Source organism: Anopheles bellator, chromosome 1 (genome assembly GCF_943735745.2).
Source record: "Anopheles bellator chromosome 1, idAnoBellAS_SP24_06.2, whole genome shotgun sequence".
NCBI lineage: Eukaryota > Metazoa > Arthropoda > Insecta > Diptera > Culicidae > Anopheles > Anopheles bellator.
The window spans coordinates 39,574,913-39,594,710 of record NC_071285.1 but is presented as its reverse complement, the minus strand read 5'-3'; the positions used below and the strand labels follow the sequence as shown (position 1 = coordinate 39,594,710).

The following is a 19,798-nucleotide window of genomic DNA, read 5'->3' as shown; positions in this document are numbered from 1 at the left end:
ACCTTGTTGAAGGTAATTTTTCTTCTTCTCCAAACCAATTGTTCTGCTGAGAGAGAGAAGGTCTTCGTTTTGCGCTCTCATAGTTGAGTGAGCCGGCCCATTTTGACAACCTAATTTCAGTTTCCTCACTCACTGCCGAAGCAAAGTTGATACTTTGCAAATTTTCGCTGCGGAATCCTAAATTTTGAGCTTTCCACACAGTTTTTAATTAAATACGACATCAATTTCACGCAGCGTAACTACAAACGTACAAGGTAAGAAATTTCATCAAAACGAATCGTTCTTCTCGTGCTGTGGGGATGTTCTCGCGGATTACATTCTTTAGTGATTCCTAGTTGGTACCAGAAATTGGTTTTGGTTGCAGTTCTGTTAGCTGAAATCGGTTTGCATGAACGAACCAATTTTGTTAATCCATTCCTTCGCATTGAATGCAGGTTTTTTTAATTTTAAATCAGTCACGCGAGGGCAGAAAAAATCATATCTTTGGAGGCGGTAAGGTTTTGCGTTCCTAGTTAGTACATGCCGCTTGGCAATAGGATTGCCAAGAGAGTTACAGTAAACCGATAGAACGTAACAATCGAATACTAGATCGTACGAAAATTTCATTCTTAGCTCATTTAATTTCATTGCTTGCTGAGAAACGCGTTAGAAGTGTTTTAAAATAGGAAAATTGAATCGAACGTTTCCTATGGCGGCACTAAATTTTCTGTACATTATTTTAAAGAGTGGGTCCTTCGACGATCACTTTCGCAATTATGTAATAGGAATGAAAACTATGGAACTGGCCGTGGACTATGAACTGATGGTTGTTTACAAATATTTCCTACAATCGCTTGCGTAGTTCCCTATCTGCGCTCAGCCATGTCCAATGTAGATATTGTTCAACCACTATGGGATTTGAACACGTTTTCCGGGCGCCTGAAGCATTATTTCTGGATAACTGACCCACGCACATGTTTCGCTACTGACGATGAGCTTGACCGAGCGAAGGAGCTGTACCTCAGCATCAAGTAAGTACACCGGACTCCTCAGCCTGGCGCAAATAACGAATTCTGTTCTGTTTACAGGGCTGGCACTACGCCACAGAACACAACGATTGAGCAAATACACTATGCGAAAAAGCTGTATGAGAGTGCATTCCATCCGGACAGTGGAGAAAAGCAGAACGTGTTCGGGCGCATGAGCTTTCAAATGCCGGGTGGTATGGCCATAACGGGTGCCATGCTGCAGTGGTACAAGTAAGCCACATGTTGTTACCGTACGCCAGGCACGCAAAGTTGGTGACCTATTTCATTTCTTCCCAGGACGACGACGGGAGTGGTCTTCTGGCAGTGGGTCAATCAATCGTTCAACGCACTGGTCAATTACACGAACCGAAACGCAAATTCGGACCTCTCGACCACGCAACTGGTGGTTGCGTATGTGTCTGCGACAACTTCCGCGCTGGTGGCAGCCGTTGGCTATAAAGGCTATCTGCAGAAGCGGGCCAGTCCGCTTTTTCAACGTTACGTTCCGTTTGTGGCGGTGGCGGCCGCCAACTGCATTAACATCCCGTTGATGCGTCAAAACGAATTGCTGCACGGTATTAGCATCGAAGACGAAAATGGCAATGTCGTCGGCGCCAGCAGGGTTGCCGCTGGCAAAGGAATCGCACAAGTACCCTCGCATCGATTCTATGGGACCTATACGAGGAAATAATGTACTCGCTTCCGCTCTTGCAGGTTATTTTCTCCCGCATTGCCATGTGCGCTCCAGGGATGCTGATTCTGCCGGTGATCATGGAGCGATTGGAGCAATATCACACATTCAGGAGGCTCGCGGTTCTTCACGCACCATTCCAGGTCATGGTTGTCGGTTGTTTGTAAGTGTTGGGCGATGGATGTTTTACTCGCGAAGGTCCCAATGTAGCTCTGTTTGTAATCGCTAAATTTTGTTTTTAACTTTCCAGCCTAACCGTTATGGTGCCCGTTGCTTGCTCACTGTTTCCACAGAAAGCCGAACTGAGCACGCGTGTGATGGAGCTGCTCGAACCGGACTTTTACGCCGATATGCGCAAGAAACACGAGCAACTACCAGCGGTAGTGTATTTCAACAAGGGACTGTAGAGCCGAACCCGCGGCCTACGTATAGCATCGTGATTTGCTTTGCCAGGCACACGCACAAAGCAGGGCTCTATAGTGCTAGATTTAAGGTTCTTATATCTCACGGCAGCAAAACGGGGCGTGTGTGATGCAAAAAACGAAAACAATAAACTGATGGCATCTTTCGGTAGTGTGTTAAGTTGCGTGTTGCCAACTTTGAGTTCTTCAAAGAAATTGTGCGGTTTCTGTTTATTAATTTGAATGGACGTGCGATCGCCGCACTAGGGTCACGGTAGTCCTTCGACACGAACAGAAGCTTCGCCATCACGAACAACATGCTGCTGCAATCTGACGGAACATTGTTTTTCCTGCGGGAGAAGCGTGCGTGAGCGAGAAGGGAATGTTCGCATATGTTTTTCGTTGTGAAAGGGTATCTCCCAAGAGCAGGCGAGAGTGCGATTTGTGATGAAGTCAACCGCAATTGAAGCACGACGGAGCAAGCGAGAGAGAGAGGCAGCTCGGGAAGAGAGACCCGCGCAAGAAGTCTCTCGCGCGTGAGCGAGACACGAGCTAAGGGTTGCTGTGGAAAAATATTCTTTACTTTGACATATGCATGCCCACTTGGTTCGTTTAGATCACTTCTTCTGGCAATGGTCGTTCATCTTAAACAACCGTAGTTGCTACTTCGCAGTTCCAGTTTGTGCAACAATTCGCGAGTTTGCCGTGACTTACGCTGCCTGAGCCGTTTCGTGACCGAAGAAACTGCGATGTTCTCCATCATCGGTTCGGTGTCTTGTCAAAGCTAGGATTGATGAATGGTAGAGAAGATGAAAACATTTCAATGCAATCCTCTAGCAGCGGCGAATAACAATCTGGCGAACGGTGAAAATGGTGAACAAGCTGTGAACCTGCTCGTTGGCAGTGTTGCGACGTAATAGTCCGGGAGGGCGGAAATCCGCGAAAGAAAGGCTGTATCGTATCCCTCCCACCCCGGAGAGTTCGTGAAACTGTTCCGTGTGTCCCCCCCCTGGGGCCATCTTCTAGAGACAAAACAAAAAAGCGTAGGACCTTAACGGAGCTCGTGTTCACGGATTGCAAACGCGTCCCCCACTTGCCATCTGTGTTTTCGCCACAAACAAACGGCCAACCTTGCACGGGATGTTCGTTTAGAGTGGGCTAAAGGTCGTAGAAGGCGTTGTGTGGCCGACAAAGTGCGTGTTTGTCCTCAAACGTAAGCGTCAAAGCGGGGTCTAATCGATTGGGTGAACAAACAACACTGCGCGCCGTTACTCTCCAGCTGCACCTCATGATCACTCATTAGCGATGACCGTTTTTCAACGCAGCTTTCTCAAAGATGGTAAGCATTGGCTGTGCGGGATTGGGCATGCTCAACAATGCCCCTTCACTAGAGTATGTCTATGTCCCATTCCAGGATCGCCCTTGCCGTCACCGACCGTTTGCTCCGCTTCGACGCTTGTTCCATCCCCACGTAGCACCTTCGATCGATCACCCGTTTTTTCCGCCTTTCGATCGCTTCCGGTGCGTCTGCGGTAAAGAAAATGCTGAATGTTCGCTCGTGTCGACAACTCGACAGTTCTCTCTCGACGGTGGCGCTTCTTCTGCTCGCTGTAAACGTGTGCCACTTGTCCGCTGGATTGGCATCGCCCACGACCGCGTACGATAGTTTCGACTCGCACGGCCGTGGTTTGCTTCCGGTGCGGGCGGAATCACCCGCTGAGGAGCCGCACGGTGACCTGTCCCTGTCCGCCGCGGCCGACGAAACACCGCGCCCGGTTCAGCAGCAGCTGCTTGGCGCGGCCGGCAGTGTGACGCGCGTCCCTTGGTACGGGCTGACGGAGGTTACCGATATTGTGCTGCTTGCGGCACTGGTGGCTGTGGCCGTGATCGGTGCGGTGGTGTTTGTCGTGTTAGTGATCAGTTTGCGAACAAAGTTTCAAACATTACGCGCACAGCATTCGCAACAGCGAGCCGGGGTACCCGCCGAACGGAGCGAGCGTTCGGCTGTGAAGGGTGAAAGTAAAACTAAGGCACCGCAGTGCAAAGGGCCACCGATCGTGCTGATAGAGACAGTGAAGCCCGTTTCGGTGACGTGCGTGACGGTGAAGCGCGGTTGCGAAACGTACGAGCCGCCGAATAGTCCCCCTCCTTTGACGAGGCCTCGAATCGAGCAACCGTTGAGCCTCTCGGATAAACACGCTGATCGAACGGTTGCGACTGTCCCACGGAAACAACATCCTCCACCGGAAGCGGTGACCATGAGTGCGCTGGGCACAACGCTCGAGTCTACGAATCAACTTCCGTCACCCGTCCCCGCCGTGACAACGAATCTAGTTGGCGATGATAAAGAAAATTGCCTGCAGCCACAGTCGACGTGCGATTCGCTTTCGCAACACCATCCAAGCAATCAGCGGGCCACGGCGAACGTGCTGAAGCGCCAGCCGGTGGCGGAGATATCACTCGCCAGCAGCGGACCACCGACGGCTTCGCCGACGGCCTTCATTCAGCTTCTGACTCCGTCGTCGGCGTCATCGATTTCCACCACGACCACCGACAATAATGCGACCCCCACGAAGACGGGTGCCACCGGTGGTCCCGGTGGTCCGCTGTCGGCCTCGGAATCGATGGCTGCGGCACGGTTTGGCTTCTCTCCCCGTTCTATCCACTCGTTCACGGTGCAAACGGCCACCTACTTTCGGTTTCCGGATGTGGACGATTTTACGCCAACTCCACGCACCACGCTGCACCCAAAACCGGCGATCGACGACGACGGATCATCGTCTACGCCACCGGCCGTCGATGCGTTCACTGATCCTGCCGAGCGGGACGACAGTATGGTAGTGCCGCTCAAACAATCCACCCATTCTACTCCACCGGCACCACCAGCACCACCATCGATCGAGACACCGGAACAGGAGAAAGGGCAGGTTGAAGTGGAGGAAGAGCCGGTGGCTGCGCCTGCTACTGCAGATGACCCAGTGGCTCCGGAGGGACGCGCCACGTCAAGGATCTGTGCTCCGATGGCAAATCGTCGCGTGCGCCTCAAGTCCATTTCCCTCGACTCGGAGGGTGCCCGGTTGGTGGAAGAAAATCTCACATCCACCATCCCGGTGCAGGAGCTAGTGGGGATGGCTCAGCAGCGCGGAGGTGGCGGAACTGGAACGGGAACCACTCGGTTCGATTGCGTACTGGACGATGTGGAGGACGATGTTGACGAAAGCAACAACTATGAGACTGACGGTGAAGGATGGCCGCGGACGAAGCGTGTGCGGAACATTTTAAATCTTCGACTAAACATACCTCCGCTCGGAGGAGGTTCCGGTCCTTCCGGGACGCTACCCCTCGCGATCGGTTCACAATCCACGGGATCGATGGTGGAAACGACCGCGACGATGGTGTCCCGCTCGGTGACCACGTCGGTTTCCAATCCAGCCATGATTCCGACCCACCACCAACACCAACCTTCATCGGTCCTGGCGGCCGCCTCTCACCACCAGCACCAGCAACGGCCCGAGCTGGAAAGCAATGAGCAGTTTTACTTCGAATACTTCGATTACGGCGATGACGACGACGACGAGACGGATGACGAGTACGACGAGGACGGGGAAGAATTTGAGGACAATAACAATAACAATACCAATCACAGCCACGGGAGTCGCGCACGTCCTCCGGCGCTACCAACAGCGCCGAAAACTCCCACCCTGTCCCAGTCGAAGCAGAAAGCCAGTTCCCTGGACTCCGACTCGAAGGTTAAGATCTCCGTACCGTACGGGGTCGGTGGCGGGGCTGGTTCGGTAAGCTGCAGTGCAGGACTCAGCATTATGAGCATCGCCCAATCGACCAGCGGCGGCGGCCCGGGCACCACACTAACCTACTCGCAGCAGCAGCCGCAGTACCAGCAACAGCAAGGTCACGTCGCCAATCACTTTCAGCAACAACCTGCGCAGCACCAAGGACAATTGCAGCCCCGTCGTGTTTCTTCCGCATCCGTGCCAACCACACCGAAACGATACCAGTACCGGACGGCGGTCAATCATCACTATCATCAGTACCATCATCACCACCAGCAACAGCAGCAGCAAACGCACTACCCAAGTGGACAATCAAAGCTGATGAAAGCAGCGTACGACGGGCTGGCCCCAGGAGGTGCACCGCCACCACCAACACCTGCGATCGCTCGGAAGGACAAATCACCGATTGTTGGTGGAACGAAGAGTGGAGCCAATGACGAGGAGGAAACAGGAAACAAAGGGGCCAGCACAGCTACCACGGCCACGAACAGTACGACGGGGCGATCGGCAAGCATACTGCAGAGACGTGGCTCCAATCACAGTCTAACGCTCAATCTGGACATCTACCACCGGGGCGGCAGTGTCGATTTGACCGGTTCGAACTGTAGCCTTCACCGTGGATCATACAAAAACCTCCACCAAGCACACTCCCAGTCACAGCTCTATCAGCAGTATCCAGACACGACGGTCGCTAATAGCGGTGGTGGTGCAGTGCGCGTCCAATGCCATCAAGCATCGCCTCAGGGAGGCCAAAGTGCGGTCCTGCCAAACGCTACCCATAACAACAACAACAGCCACGCAACTGGGGCCGGCGGCAGTAGCGTAAGTAACGGTGGTAACAACAACAGCAACAAAAAGAATCTCCTGCAACGACGCGGATCCAACACGAGTCTCACGCTGAATCTGCGCTCTGGGGTCGTCGGTGGTGGTTCCACGTTCGGTCTGAATCGCTTCAGCAGCCATAACTCACTCAACACGACGCACATGACAGTACACGGGGCCATGGGAGGGGCACCCGGCGCCGGCGGAACGGCCACCGGGCAGCAGCAGCAACTGCCGTCGTCCCTCGTGCGGCCTGCGGGCTCGAAAAAGAGTCTACTCGAGAGGCGCAACTCAAACGCCAGTCTCACGCTGATCAATGTGCACCAGCGTACGCTGTCCGTTTCGAACTGTAATTTACGCGGTTCAATCTGCAGCTTGAATAGTTTGCTCACGACGCACACGCAGAACGAAGCGGGCGGTGGCATGATGCTAGAAGAAGATGAACTGGATTGTACGGGTGCCGCCACCGGTCGTCATGGCGACGATCATCATAACCATCATCATCATCATCAGCACCATCAACATCATCAGCATCAACAGGGGTTGTGCCATAATGGGCAGCATCATCAGCACCACGGCCACCATCGAGTGCTGGGTGGAAGGAGCGGTCTGGCGGCCAGCGTTGATGGTGGAATACACGAAACGGATGGCGGAGCGGTCGGAACCGGTGCAGGAGAACAAAGAATCGGACGGCTCACGGTGGCGGCGTCACAAGGAAACTCGATGGACAATGCCACGAGTCCCTGTGGCGATCAGGATCAGGTGGATGGCGGTCACAGAGCATGCCACCGCGCGGGTAACGAGTATCGGCACGAAAGGCAGAGAAAGTTCCGCAGCTCGGACAGTTTGCACAACATTAATACCCGTGAGCATTGTCTGTCGCTGCAGCAGCCGCAACCCCATCGCGAACGGCACCTTGGACGGGAGCAGTTGCTGACGGAAGCGAAACTGATGGCCACCGGAAGCTACCAACGGTGCTGCCAGTCATCCTACGATGAACGCCATCTTTATGGTAAGATTTCTTGGCACAAGCGTTGCCTACTTTGCCTCCCGTATCTAATTTCGTTTCACGCAGGTTCTTCAGAAAACTTTAAGCAACAGCAAAACAAACTTTCGACCCACCGTGCACTCTTCCACAAAGACCCGTCGATCGTGACGTCGGCCTCGTCGGCCAACAATCTGTCCGCGCTTGGCACGAGCTCACTGGCATGTTGCTGTTGCTGTTGTTGCTGCTGCTGCGCTGCTGCTGGCGGTGTCGGCGGTGCTGGCGATGGTTGCTGCGATGCAAATGGGCTAATCGTGAAAACTGGCAACCTGAGCATCAGCAACTCGAACATACGCAACATTTCTACCAAACCGCTGAGCCCGCAGACGACGAGCGAAGATTTTAAGATCTACCTGGCGAACATACAGTTCCTGCAGAACGCCTCGAACGTGCTGACGATCGCGTACCTCCGTAAATTGCACAACTTTTTTACCAAAACCTACCGCAAGATGGTAACGGCAGCGAAAGACAATCGGCGACCCTCGAAAGATCAAACGAAAGAGCCGTCGGCAGCTTCAACGGCAGCGGATGGCGGAGAAGATCGGTGTGGCGGCCCCAAGATGATGCTAATGCACAGCGACAGCCTTCACCATCCGCCGGTGTGTGATGACGAGTCGTACGACGAAGAGCACAAAAAGATGGTGCTGAAGATACACCAAGAGTTCTGGGACCTGCCAACCAACTACCAGGAGAAGCCACTCGTGTTTGGATCGCAGGCCAAAAATCGCTACAAAACCATTCTTCCGAACGAGCACTCGCGCGTAATACTGGAGCCGGAGCGGGCCGCTTCGATTGCCGGTGAACCGTACATCAATGCCAACTTCATCAAGGTACTAGTGATCGGGGGAACATTATTTATACCTTCATTCATCTCGATTAAATATTTTACAGGGCCCAGATTATGCCAACAACAGCTACATAGCGACGCAAGGGCCACTGCCAAACACAGTCTACGAGTTCTGGCTGATGGTGCATCAAAACATCGTTCGAACGGCGGCCGCCACCGCACGTTGTCCTCCATCGCCGTCGCTCGAGCAAAAGATCGTTATGCTGACTAACTTTGTCGAAAACGGGCGCCAAAAGTGTGCCATCTATTTCCCGCAGAACGAGGCCGATTGGCTGGCGTTTGGCTGTACGGCCGATGTTGACATAAGCGGTGTGCTCGAGGCAAGGAATGACATCGAAGCAGACACCACATCCCGTTCGAGAAAAGTCCGAGTCCGGTGTGCGAGTTGCTTTTTTCTCGTGCAAAACGTTTGCGTGGAGCAGCGAAACGGTTACACGGTACGGACACTGAAAATAACCCATGGTTCGCGCTGCTCCCAGAGGACGAAAGATGCCGCTGTGGAAGATGGAGAAGAATTAGCTGACTTTGAACTGAGCCACTTTCGGGCTCAACATTACTGGTTTCCCGATTGGCCCGATCATCGGTCGCCGAACGATATTAATGTGCTACTGGACCTAAGCCTTGATGTCCTGGGGACTGAGCACACCAGGACGAATGATGATGCCCTTCTGCGAGCGGATCCCTCTAGCGGCTGTATTCAAGAGCCGCCTGAAACACCGTGCGTCAGCAAAGGGGATTCAGTTGCCACCGGTGTGGTGTTGCCGATCATCCACTGTTCCGCCGGTATCGGCAGGACCGGCTGTCTGATTGCCATCTTGAATGGGTTGCGCCAGTTACGCCTTTCAGTGCTCGCCCACCGTAGGAACGCCCACAAACAGCTCCTGCCGGAAGCACTGCTGTCACCATCACTCGCGATTACGGACGGCCCCGCAATCGAACAGGATGTTCAGCTAGCGCCAGAAAAGACTAACCCTTCGGATGATGTGCCGGCGCAAACGGTTCAGGACACTACCGATGCCATCCACTCAGAGGAAGAGTCTGAGCTCGAAAAGTCAATCCCACTGCCACCGGTACCGAGTGGGCGTCGTTGCATTGGTGGCGGTGGCAATGGTAGCTTGCAGCGCGAGTCTGGCCAAGTCGACATACTAGGCATCGTGTGCAATCTACGACTGCAACGGGGCGGCATGGTGCAGAACTCGGAACAGTACGAGTTAATCCATCGTGCGCTGTGTCTGTACTTGGAGAAGTTGACGCGCGAAGAACCAGCTTAAGGGAAATCAATCGTGACAGGCAGGATGAACGGTACAAAGTCTAGCAGTAATGGTTTTCGGGCGGTTTTGGGAATGTGCAAGTAAACAATCTCTAGTGTAGTGTGTGTTTGAGTGTTAGTTGGCAAAAGCGATACTGTCGAGAAGGAATACCAAAGAAAATAAGAAAAACAGAAGAGGCAACGGAAAAAGAGGAAATGGTTAAACAGATAAGAGCAAGATAAGCAGTAAAACAAACAATTGGGTAAGGAAAGCATGACAGAAATTATTGATCTGAGCAAACAACTCTCGAACAGTTTAAGAGTAAAAACACCCGATTACGGATTTGGATTTTTTGTAGTTCTGCAAAAGCGACACACGCGAGCCGATGGAAAGCGACACCATTTGAAGTAGCAAAAGATTGAACAAAAAACACTTGCGTAACTCATAATTAGAAGATGAAAAAAGGCCACGAAAAACACAGCGCAAAAACAACAACCAAGACAACGTGAAACCTAAAAGTTCCACAGCAGAAAAGCAAAAACAAACAAACAAACAAACAAACAAACAAACAAACAAAAAACTAAACAAGGGAAAACTAGCAAAGTTCTGATAGGATTTTACACAAATTATTAACACGATGAGAAACGATGACGAACTATGCAACACGATTTTATGTTTATGAATGTCACTGTATGTGTGTTGGGCATTGTATGTGTGGCATGTTTGTCATGTTTGTTTGTCCCCGAGGAGGAATATGAATCCTAAAGAAACCCATAACTAAATTATTGCATAACTAGATGGAGCATATACTATAGATATACCTATACATTTACACCTATACCTTTACATACATATATCATATATATTACCTAAAAACCTTAGAAAATTGGAACAAGGCTGGTTTTTCGTTTTCTTTTTTAAATGGGATAAAATAATATTACATGGTGTTTGAGCAGGGTACCGAAAGAATATTTAAATTTTAGTAAAGCAAGGAACTCAAACCGACACTGAAACACGTCCGTGGCGGCCAGACACACTAACGATGGCTAGGGAGGAACTAGACAACTAGAGCCGCAAATCCCCATCGATGAAATACGCACACTGGCAGAGAAGACGACGATCTGGAAGTCTGCGATCGTCTGGAAGTCGGAAGTCTGCGCACAATGGTCTTTACGCGGTGCACGACGATATTCACAACTAAACCGAAGCCTGGTGAAAGGTGAAGGTGAAATAAGTTTGCATTGAAGCGTATAGCACGCAGAGAAAGTGAAACCGTGTTTGTCGATCGCATCGCAGCCACAGTTAGAAGGAACCGGCATTCACCGCAGAATACAGCCGAACGAATTGACATCCTTTTTCGGCTAGTTTAGCTCATTCGAATAAGAAAAGCAGAACGTTTCAAGCGAACCCTGCGTTTTAGTTGTTCCGCCAATTTGGCGGGTGTGTTTTGAACATTTAAGCAGCGTGCATTAAGCAAACAGATATAGGCCATTCAGCAGTAAACCTAAAACAACTGGAAGAAACAAATCAAACCACAAAACCACCAATATGTGTGTAAATAAATGTGTGAAAAAATAATCCAACAACGTGTGCAGTTTCTTATCGTTCCCCGTTTTATTGGTTTCCACAATTGGCGGTTGGGTAAATTTGTGGACAGCAAGCCAGTGGATCTCTGTTCTTAAAGTGCAGAATTTGCCATTCGTAAGTACTATTCTAAGTGCCTCACAGTGAGACAATCAACATGGAGAAACCATTCAACCGTCCTTTTGCGTTTGTCCACCGCTCGCACCCTGGTCCAACTCGAGCTGTTTCAGTAACCGGTAGAGAGCGGCCGCTTCCCGGATTCGGCTAAACTCGATACAGAACGCTTCGATCTCGATGTACAGCTGTTTCACGTCGATGATTTTGTTCCGTATCAAACTCTGCAGAAAAACGCACACCAGCCGCACCAACCGGTTCTGCATGTACTTATCCTTGATCGTCGAACAGGTCGCAATGCTGTTGACGATGTATAGATGCACAAATTGTGCCGGGAGATCGACGGACGTCGTCAGGCGGTTCACCACCTCCATCGAGTGCAGTGAAAGCTCCATGCCGACGATTTCGTCCAGATACGCGTTAATGTGTCGCGTTTTCAGCATTTTCATCAGAATCTCGATTGCGATCAGCGGATTATACTCGATCAGATTGGGAAGCTGTGAAGAGGATGGTTTTAAGTCGGAAGCGCCTCTTAAACCGTCACTACTGACCTTCTCCGGGGTAACACACGTAAGATGCGTTTGCTGGGTGTCCTTTTCCAACTCGTTCAGCAATGTCTGCTGATCGGCAATGCTGAGCGCTTGGCGGAACGATTGCATCAGCAGCGTACGGAGACACTTGTCAGGCGTGGGCTCAGCATCGCTGCAGCTATTGTAGACCGGCTTGTGGTACGAGGGACTGCCGAGATCGAGCCATATTAGCTCGTCCTCACACGACAGCAAAGGCGGGGCAACCGACATAAATGTCGGCGCCAGTGCGTTCGTGAGCGGATTGGCTGGATGGAGTGTCATGTCGGTGAACAGCTCCTCCATGGCAGCACCGGTGTGATTTTTATGGGACTGCTCGCGGCCCGGCATCATCGGTAAGGCGGGAATTACGTTCAAGATGTTGGAACGCACCATTAGCGGCAGTTCCTTCAGTTTTTCGGTCACCTTCGCTTTGATGAACCCATACTCAGCCGGTCCAATGGGTGGATGGTTGATATGAAGCTGATAGAACATGCGGGCAGATTTTTTCTCTATCTATAAATCAAACGACACGTATTACAGCAAATTTCGTTGCACTTATAGTTTGTTCCCCGGGGAACTGGCTCACCTCCGGATCTCCATTCGAGAGCAGCATGTGAATAAACTTTAGTTCGATGGAACGAGCTGGATTTGTTATGGGCGAAGTAGACGAGGTTGCTAGCGGATCGAGGAAGCGGGCTAGAAACAGGTAGAACGGTGATTCTGGTTGTTCCTTCCGCCGAATATCGTGCAGCACGTAGATTGCAGCCAATCGGTGCACGGGCAGCCCTATATCGTCCTGCAGGAGCAGCAAAGCGAGCGTTGATCCGACTATTGGCGAGTGAAATTGACCTTAAATCTTTGGAACGCAGCACGTAGCAGCCTCTGGAACCTAGTTACCTTGAAACCAAGTGGCCGGACTGATGAACCGCTTCTGTACGATCGCCGACACAGTCTCAAACGTTTGATTTTCGATGTTCTTCAGAGACGAGAACAGCAAGCTGTGGCGAGTAGGAGATGTTTAAGTGGGGCGAGGGCAACTATCACCGCTTGCTTGGGTCGTACTCACTCGTACAGCTCCCGGATGCTGGCCATCGCCGTCGAAGATGCTGCATCCGTAAACGAGCCAACATTCGTTCCGGGATACGGTCAACCGCGAAGCGGAACAACAACGAATGGCAGATAGTGCAGAAGAAAACAATACCAATTTGACAGAGCACAGTTATAAACTCCAAACGGATGCACTATGGGGAAAAGGCGGACACAAACAATAAATCGATAAGTTATCTATGATCAATCCGAATTTTATATTATACATCACTAGAAAGCTAATGGATCCTTCTTCAACAATCGAATATTGAAAACACATGCAAAGAAAACAAAAATGTTGAAAAAAGACCGTGGGTTCTTTCTAAAAGAAATATGTCCGTCGATGCTATACGAATTCCCCACAGTGCACAGTGGGACGCTGCTTTCAAAGATAATTTCATTTTAATTTATCACAGAAATCACCCGTTTCTATGGTGAGCAATGAAAGACAGGAAGAAAAGCTAATTGAGCGTGGAAACATATCTTATTGTATTGTAGCAATTCCGCGTATGAATGCAAGTGAATGGTAAAGTTGTCTGCAAAGGGGTGCTGGGCAACAGCGAAACACAGAAAGATTGTTAAATACGAATTTTCTTTGCGCAACGCCTAGTTACTGCACGATTTGTGCAAACAAACTCCCAACTTCTAGCGACAGCTTGTTAGCGTGCCACGATGTAGCAACCGAAACAACGGAAAATGGTTTCTAATTGCCGAACCCTTCGGTAATCAACCCTCTCTTTTACTTTCTTTTTCTACACCACATTTCGGAAAACAATTCAACGCGAGTGAGTAAGCTGGTGTATAATTTATTTTGTTCCATTATTTGTGTTAAGATACGGCGCGCGGGCCACACTTTGGAAGTAATAATACCGCAAGCAAATACAATAGAAGGATAGGGCTTTGTGTTGTTCGTTTTTGGCAGTATAGCTAGCTCACGGCGTCCGTTCAAACACGAGCGAGCCTAAGAGTAGTAGATGGTAAAAAGCTATCGAGCGTCAGAAACAGAAGGTACACGAGGTAATAAACAAATGCTGCTCGCTGCGCCCTCCATAGCCCGCTCTACGCACGTAAATCGAGACAGTCAGACAGGGACAGAGATCGGGCGACTGATGGGCCACTTTCGTCACACACGCAGTGTTTGGTTCCCTTGTACTCCCGGATGACGGGAGTGGACAGGCTGGCGGAAGCGGTAGGTGAAAGAAATCACCAGAAGCCAGCGGAATGGCCTCCCGGCGGCACACGTACCCGCTGATTGTCGGATGACGCCTGCTGCTTCGCCATCTCCGCCGCGGACGCGCCTCCCGTTGGTCCACTGCTGCCGTTGGCCGTCGAGTGAGGCCCATTCTGGCCCGTTGCTGCTGGGCTGGTGGCCGGTTTGGCTTCGAGCGTCTCGTTAGGATCCGTGGTTCCCATCACAGCATTCATGTTCGAAGAATTTTGCTGGTTGTTCTTCGGCCGCGGCGGGTTATGTCGTACGTCGGACTCACCAAAAATGTCGGAATGGCCACCGCCCGGAGGCTTCAGCACGCGGCTCGACGGTTTTGCCTCGGCGGCCACACCTACGTTGAAGCTAGTCGACATTGCGTTTCCAGCAACTGTTCCCAAATTAGAAATCTGAAGCGTGGCTACGAGGTCCGTTACTTTCACACCAAGTCGCGGGAGTCGTTTGGGCTGTTACGCGTTCACAGTGCCTCAGCTGGAGGAGTTCGTGGATCAATAAAAAGCGTGATTCAACGGCAAGGTGCAGAAAGAGAAAATTCGTTTTCTGCCGTCGTCAGGGCGCGCTGACAGCTGCCACGAGAGAGCAAAGCGAGGAGAGAAACGGAGAGATAAACTGCGCGAATGGTGATGAAGCCAACTACTCGAGTGCTCGATTATCGTTACTTATCACGCGCTAACAAAAATATGAAGCATGGAAAAACAACACAAACGATATTTATATTTGTCTATATATTTTGTAAAACCCTGCTTTGGTCGTCTGAAACCAAACCGCTTCGGGGAAAAAAGGTGCGCAAAATGTGCGACACAAGTCAATTGATGGGCTTCTGGCACACCAAATAGATGCTGTTGTAATGGCTTTGGTGCATTGAATTGGGGTTTTGGGAGTAGGTGGTCACGATGTCCGTTTCATTTCTCTGCAATTTGTGTTAATGGTTACTAACAGAGCTACGACGAACAACACGGAACGGGTTGCACTCACCAGGATGGTAAAGCCAAGAGAGCGTACAATGTGTAACAGATCGTCATACGACGGCTCAATGCTACCTTCGTGTGGCACATCCGAGAAGTGATACAGCAACGGACCAAGGTTCACCCAGATGCCACCCGGTTTCAGTATTTTCTTAATCACCTCCACGAACTCGATGATGTTGTTGGCGCAATCGATGAAAAAGCACGTCGCTATACACTCCCAGTAGTTTTCATCGCGATAAACCTGGCGAAAAGAAAAAGAGGTTAGATGTTTGGCATGCCGAACCTAACGAGATCAGTCTCTTACCTGTAAAAAGTCACCTGCCACCATATTCATCGTGCCTTTTGGTGGAAACTTGGTTGGGCTGACATCAGGGAACGAAACCGGTTCCAGCTGATGCTTCAGGCTAAGGTTGTTCACAAACTGGTGAACCCATGGGTAGATTGTACACTGCTTTTCAATTACGCACCTGCGAAAAGGTTTAACAATGGGACATAGTTTGCCACAGTCCTTCACAATATTGCGGTCAACTAACCTGTTCAGGACAAAGTTCGATGCGATCAACATGAATAGAGAGAACTCGTTGCCTTCGCAGTAAAATCCCTGGCAGGCAAGTTCGTAGGTCAGTCGTCCGAGGCCGGCACCGGGCACGAGGATTTTCACCTTCGAAAGATCGCTACACGGCGTGATGAAAACCGTAAATAAATTCGACATGTGTAAGCGATTATAAGAAAACTAACGCACAACTGCTTACTATTTGGAGGGATCGAAGAATTTCGTGATTTCTTCCACTATCGGCCGGTAACACTGGTCACGCTCGAGTTTGCCGTGCTCGCTCCAGTCTCGAAATATCTGCTTCAGTGTAATTTGAACCTATGGAAGTGGCCATATACAATCAATGTCGAGTTCAATCTTCGCTTCAGAGACCGCACAAACCTTTTGAAAGTCTTGATAACGAATTTTCACGGCGTCACGCCCATCGGACGGCTGCTGGAGTGCTGGCTCGATGTTGTGATCCGCATTTTGGAACAGGCAGTTGGCATCCTGTATTATCTGCTTGATCACCTGTGCGTTGACGTCGATGCAACACTTAAGATTCCGCAAATGCTCCTGATAGTTCTGCAGCATATTCTGATGTGTCTGGGGTAAGGATTGCAGGAAGCCTTCTTTACGCTTCAACTCGATCACCGAACTATGCCTGTAACGGACAAACGGTATGGGATCATTCGCTTGAGTACAACGTGTGCATTCTTGTAGGGACTGTGACTTCTTCGCGCAACGCTACTAACCTGTAGTACTTGAAAGCGGCAATTATTTTGAAGAAGATTTTTCGCTCTTCCTCCATATCGTCCACTGCTACTCCATTGTCAGCTGTTCCAGCTTCCCCCCCTTTTCCAAGGGACGACGGATCCGACGAGTCCATTTCGGAAGGACTTTGCGATTCACGTTTCAACTTGTGGTGCACGGTTTCCGATCAAAACAAACCACGCAGTGTAGTCTGGCAGCATATGACAACCGAAAACGGACTAGCCAAACTCTAAGAATTGGGATTCCAATTGAAAATGGAAGGTAAGTTTAAATCATTTTCCTTCTTGGCAAAACAATTCCCAATCGCTTCTATTGCATTGAATTTAGTGCGGTGAATCGTTTTCAGTTTCCTGAATCCAAACTTGCACAGAATGAGCTACAGTTGACATTTTCAGACTGTCAAAAAGTTGCTCAGACTGCGTACAATCAAAACAATGTCCTTTTCTGTATAAATTTTATTCGAATTGTTGATAGAATTCTTGACTGCTGTAGCTAATTGTGGGGTTTCGATGAATTAACATTTAGTGCTTTGTTTTGTGATACTGGTGCGTGAGCATAAATAGTCTTCGTGGCGCTTATCCGGCGTGTTTGAAAAGCCATTTGTCATCCAGGCTAGTTGTACAGCAGAAACTGCTGCGTTTTTGACAGCTGTTGAGCATTGTTCTCATCTCACTCGAGCGTGAGCCAAAAGCGAGGCATTGCGAAAGACCAATCCGAGAACACGACAGTTTGTTCGCTCGCAGCTAATCACCAAAAGCACTACAGAGCACTGCGCACACAGTTTGCGAACTACAGGGCAGCGCAATGGCACATCGTAGTGTCACGGTTTGCTTTCTACGTTGTGTGTTACATTGCTACTAAATTCAATCGCAACCGTTTCAGGACGACGCAATCACAGGTGGCTGTTTGCGCTCGTCGTTTCCATCCACCCGACTCACCTGGTTGCGCACTTTCTCACGAGAGTGAGCGTGAGCGAGTGAGCGCAAGCTGTTGCGGTGGGCAAAAGTGAAAAGTGTTGTCAAAAAGTGAAACTTTCGTCCAGCTCGCCAGCTCGCAGTTGATTTCGCAGTTCACCACGAACCACGAACCACGAACCACAGAAAACCACGAACGAAAGTGCTCTGAGAGTGCGCCCGTCGATCGTGAAAACGGTTTTCCCTTATCTAAACGCGCACGCACCGTTGTCGTTGGCACGGATGCTTCCCGAACTCGGTGGGTTTTGCCGTGGAATTGGTCGTTTTCGCTGCCTATCGTATGAATGCGCCACCCTACAAGTCCTCCCAGTGACCCCCTACTTTACTGTGTGCCAACACCTGAGGAAGTTAAACCGGATGTAGTACCGTTGCTAATGTGTGTGCGTGTGTGTCCAGATTCAGCTAGTTTGCCCATATTGCTGCCCGCCTGTGGGACTGCAAAAATTCCTGTGAATCATTTGCAGACAGTGCTCCTAATGTCCACCGCAATCACGGAAGCGAACCGCGATTAACCATGCGAGGACAACGTTGTGAAAGGCCCGACACACAACCACCGTCGCCGTCGTTGTTTGTTATGACCGTGGTCATCATCATCGTCATCATTATCATCATCATCATCATCATCATCATCATCATCATCATCATCATCAGTCGTTGGGTGTATATGGGGTTGTGACACTGCAAACTGCGTTGCGTAGAAACGATCACTTTCGGTGTCTTTTAGTGTGCGAGAAGGACCTACCTACGACCTACGAAATTCCACGCTCCTTTGGGGTAGGGGAACCGGGGTTGGTGTAGATTGTGAGCCAGCACACGAACAAGCCCCACTGTAAGTGTGTTTGAGTACACGTTTGCCCCAACTTTTCCTGTCTTGGTCGTGTGGTGATCAAACGTCATCTTCTGGTTGTCATCCGTCACCGTCCAACTTCAACGTTCACGATTAAGCTCGTCGCTTTGTGCGTACTTTGCCTTTTCTTTTCCGCCACGAACCGGAAACACGGTTCGTTGCTCAGATTGACACACTCGCGGGGACAATTTCTCTGCAGTTCAATGTCTCTCCGTTTTCTCCTTTCCGTTGCCAAACACGCACGTACACACAGAAACGACACGCACAGCAAGTGGCCAGCAAGTGGTGAAGAAAAGGTCATGCGGAGACAGCTGATGACGTTACACATGCCAATTTTGCTCGCGTGTTTGTGCGTGCGTGTGCCTGTGTTTATTGGTTCGTGGCTCAACAGTGGTTGACATTTGTGTTTTTCTTTTTGCCTTCCCCGTGCGAGCTGGACGAAGGAAAGCAAAAGCTACCAGCAGCCAAGGAAAACCCGTTCGGTGAAAGGCCGTGCGGCGAGACTTGTTTCTCATTTCGTCAATCATTTTCTCCGCCCCGGCGATGGAACTGCTAATAGTTTTTGTCTCGACGGAATCCGAAAATAATTACCTCAACGGGGTTTGGAGCTTCCGCCAGAGACAGAGACAGGACACACTAGGCCGCCACCATAATGTGATGCGTTTTGGTTTTGTTAGCAACATTCAGGTACGGTAATTGGGAAGAAATTTATTGCTTCAATCGCTCGAGTCTGGCGCGACCATCTGGATGTCTGCATGGATTTTTAAGCCACTTTTCCAAGCATACGTAAGTTCATGAGCTAGTGTGCCAACCAGGGACCATTTTCCGACGAAGCAGGCGGAAAAACGATTTTTTGTAAAGCATCTGCACGCCGAATGGCCAATAGTCGCTGGCAATGAAAACTGCCCGCGAGTATTGTTGGTGGTGATGATGTGTCGCGCCCGTGCCTGTTGGTAGTGGTGTGTCCGTTTTGGTGTTGGATGCACATTGAAATTGCTGCATCACAGTGGCGGCCAAGTAACTTTTCAAATCCACGAAGCAAAAAAAAACGTTGGCGAGTGATAAACCGTGTCGGATGTGTGGCAACGGTGAAGTCAATTTATAGGAAATGGGTCGTCCTCTTTTCTGGGGAATGCTGGCCCGTTTGTTTTTGGCGTCGATCACGCTCTACGTTTCGGTGCGTACTTTTAATGGCATCCCGTGTTGGCAGAGTGATAAAAATGTACAATTTCACTGTCGGTCTCCAACACACGGGGGCCCCGAGATTAAGC

General features: G+C 50.3%; 5 protein-coding genes across 5 annotated transcripts; 2 read left to right on the top strand and 3 right to left on the bottom strand.

The window, feature by feature from the left end:
• The first annotated feature begins 52 nt into the window (after positions 1-52).
• Positions 53-2,290, top strand: LOC131213601 (sideroflexin-2). The gene is made up of 6 exons (XM_058207676.1): positions 53-254; positions 842-1,010; positions 1,068-1,238; positions 1,305-1,656; positions 1,722-1,861; positions 1,949-2,290. The coding sequence occupies exons 2-6, from the start codon at positions 862-864 to the stop codon at positions 2,103-2,105; spliced, it is 969 nt and encodes a 322-aa protein (XP_058063659.1). The 5' UTR covers positions 53-254; positions 842-861; the 3' UTR covers positions 2,106-2,290.
• A 1,350-nt stretch (positions 2,291-3,640) lies between these two features.
• On the top strand, positions 3,641-11,393 carry LOC131215572 (uncharacterized). The gene is made up of 3 exons (XM_058209964.1): positions 3,641-7,724; positions 7,788-8,587; positions 8,649-11,393. The coding sequence occupies exons 1-3, from the start codon at positions 3,641-3,643 to the stop codon at positions 9,873-9,875; spliced, it is 6,111 nt and encodes a 2,036-aa protein (XP_058065947.1). The 3' UTR covers positions 9,876-11,393.
• Positions 11,394-11,465: 72 nt separating this feature from the next.
• On the bottom strand, positions 11,466-13,304 carry LOC131216076 (CCR4-NOT transcription complex subunit 11). Its single transcript, XM_058210477.1, has 5 exons — positions 13,188-13,304; positions 13,019-13,119; positions 12,708-12,949; positions 12,104-12,634; positions 11,466-12,049 (listed from the first exon to the last, which is right to left on the bottom strand). The coding sequence occupies exons 1-5, from the start codon at positions 13,211-13,213 to the stop codon at positions 11,609-11,611; spliced, it is 1,341 nt and encodes a 446-aa protein (XP_058066460.1). The 5' UTR covers positions 13,214-13,304; the 3' UTR covers positions 11,466-11,608.
• Positions 13,305-14,006: 702 nt separating this feature from the next.
• LOC131213902 (uncharacterized) lies at positions 14,007-14,969 on the bottom strand. The gene has a single exon (XM_058208126.1). The coding sequence runs from the start codon at positions 14,786-14,788 to the stop codon at positions 14,411-14,413; it is 378 nt and encodes a 125-aa protein (XP_058064109.1). The 5' UTR covers positions 14,789-14,969; the 3' UTR covers positions 14,007-14,410.
• Positions 14,970-15,154: 185 nt separating this feature from the next.
• Positions 15,155-17,053, bottom strand: LOC131216310 (carnosine N-methyltransferase). The gene is made up of 7 exons (XM_058210763.1): positions 16,688-17,053; positions 16,335-16,596; positions 16,153-16,271; positions 15,934-16,074; positions 15,705-15,867; positions 15,408-15,641; positions 15,155-15,342 (listed from the first exon to the last, which is right to left on the bottom strand). The coding sequence occupies exons 1-7, from the start codon at positions 16,819-16,821 to the stop codon at positions 15,238-15,240; spliced, it is 1,158 nt and encodes a 385-aa protein (XP_058066746.1). The 5' UTR covers positions 16,822-17,053; the 3' UTR covers positions 15,155-15,237.
• Positions 17,054-19,798: the final 2,745 nt, after the last annotated feature.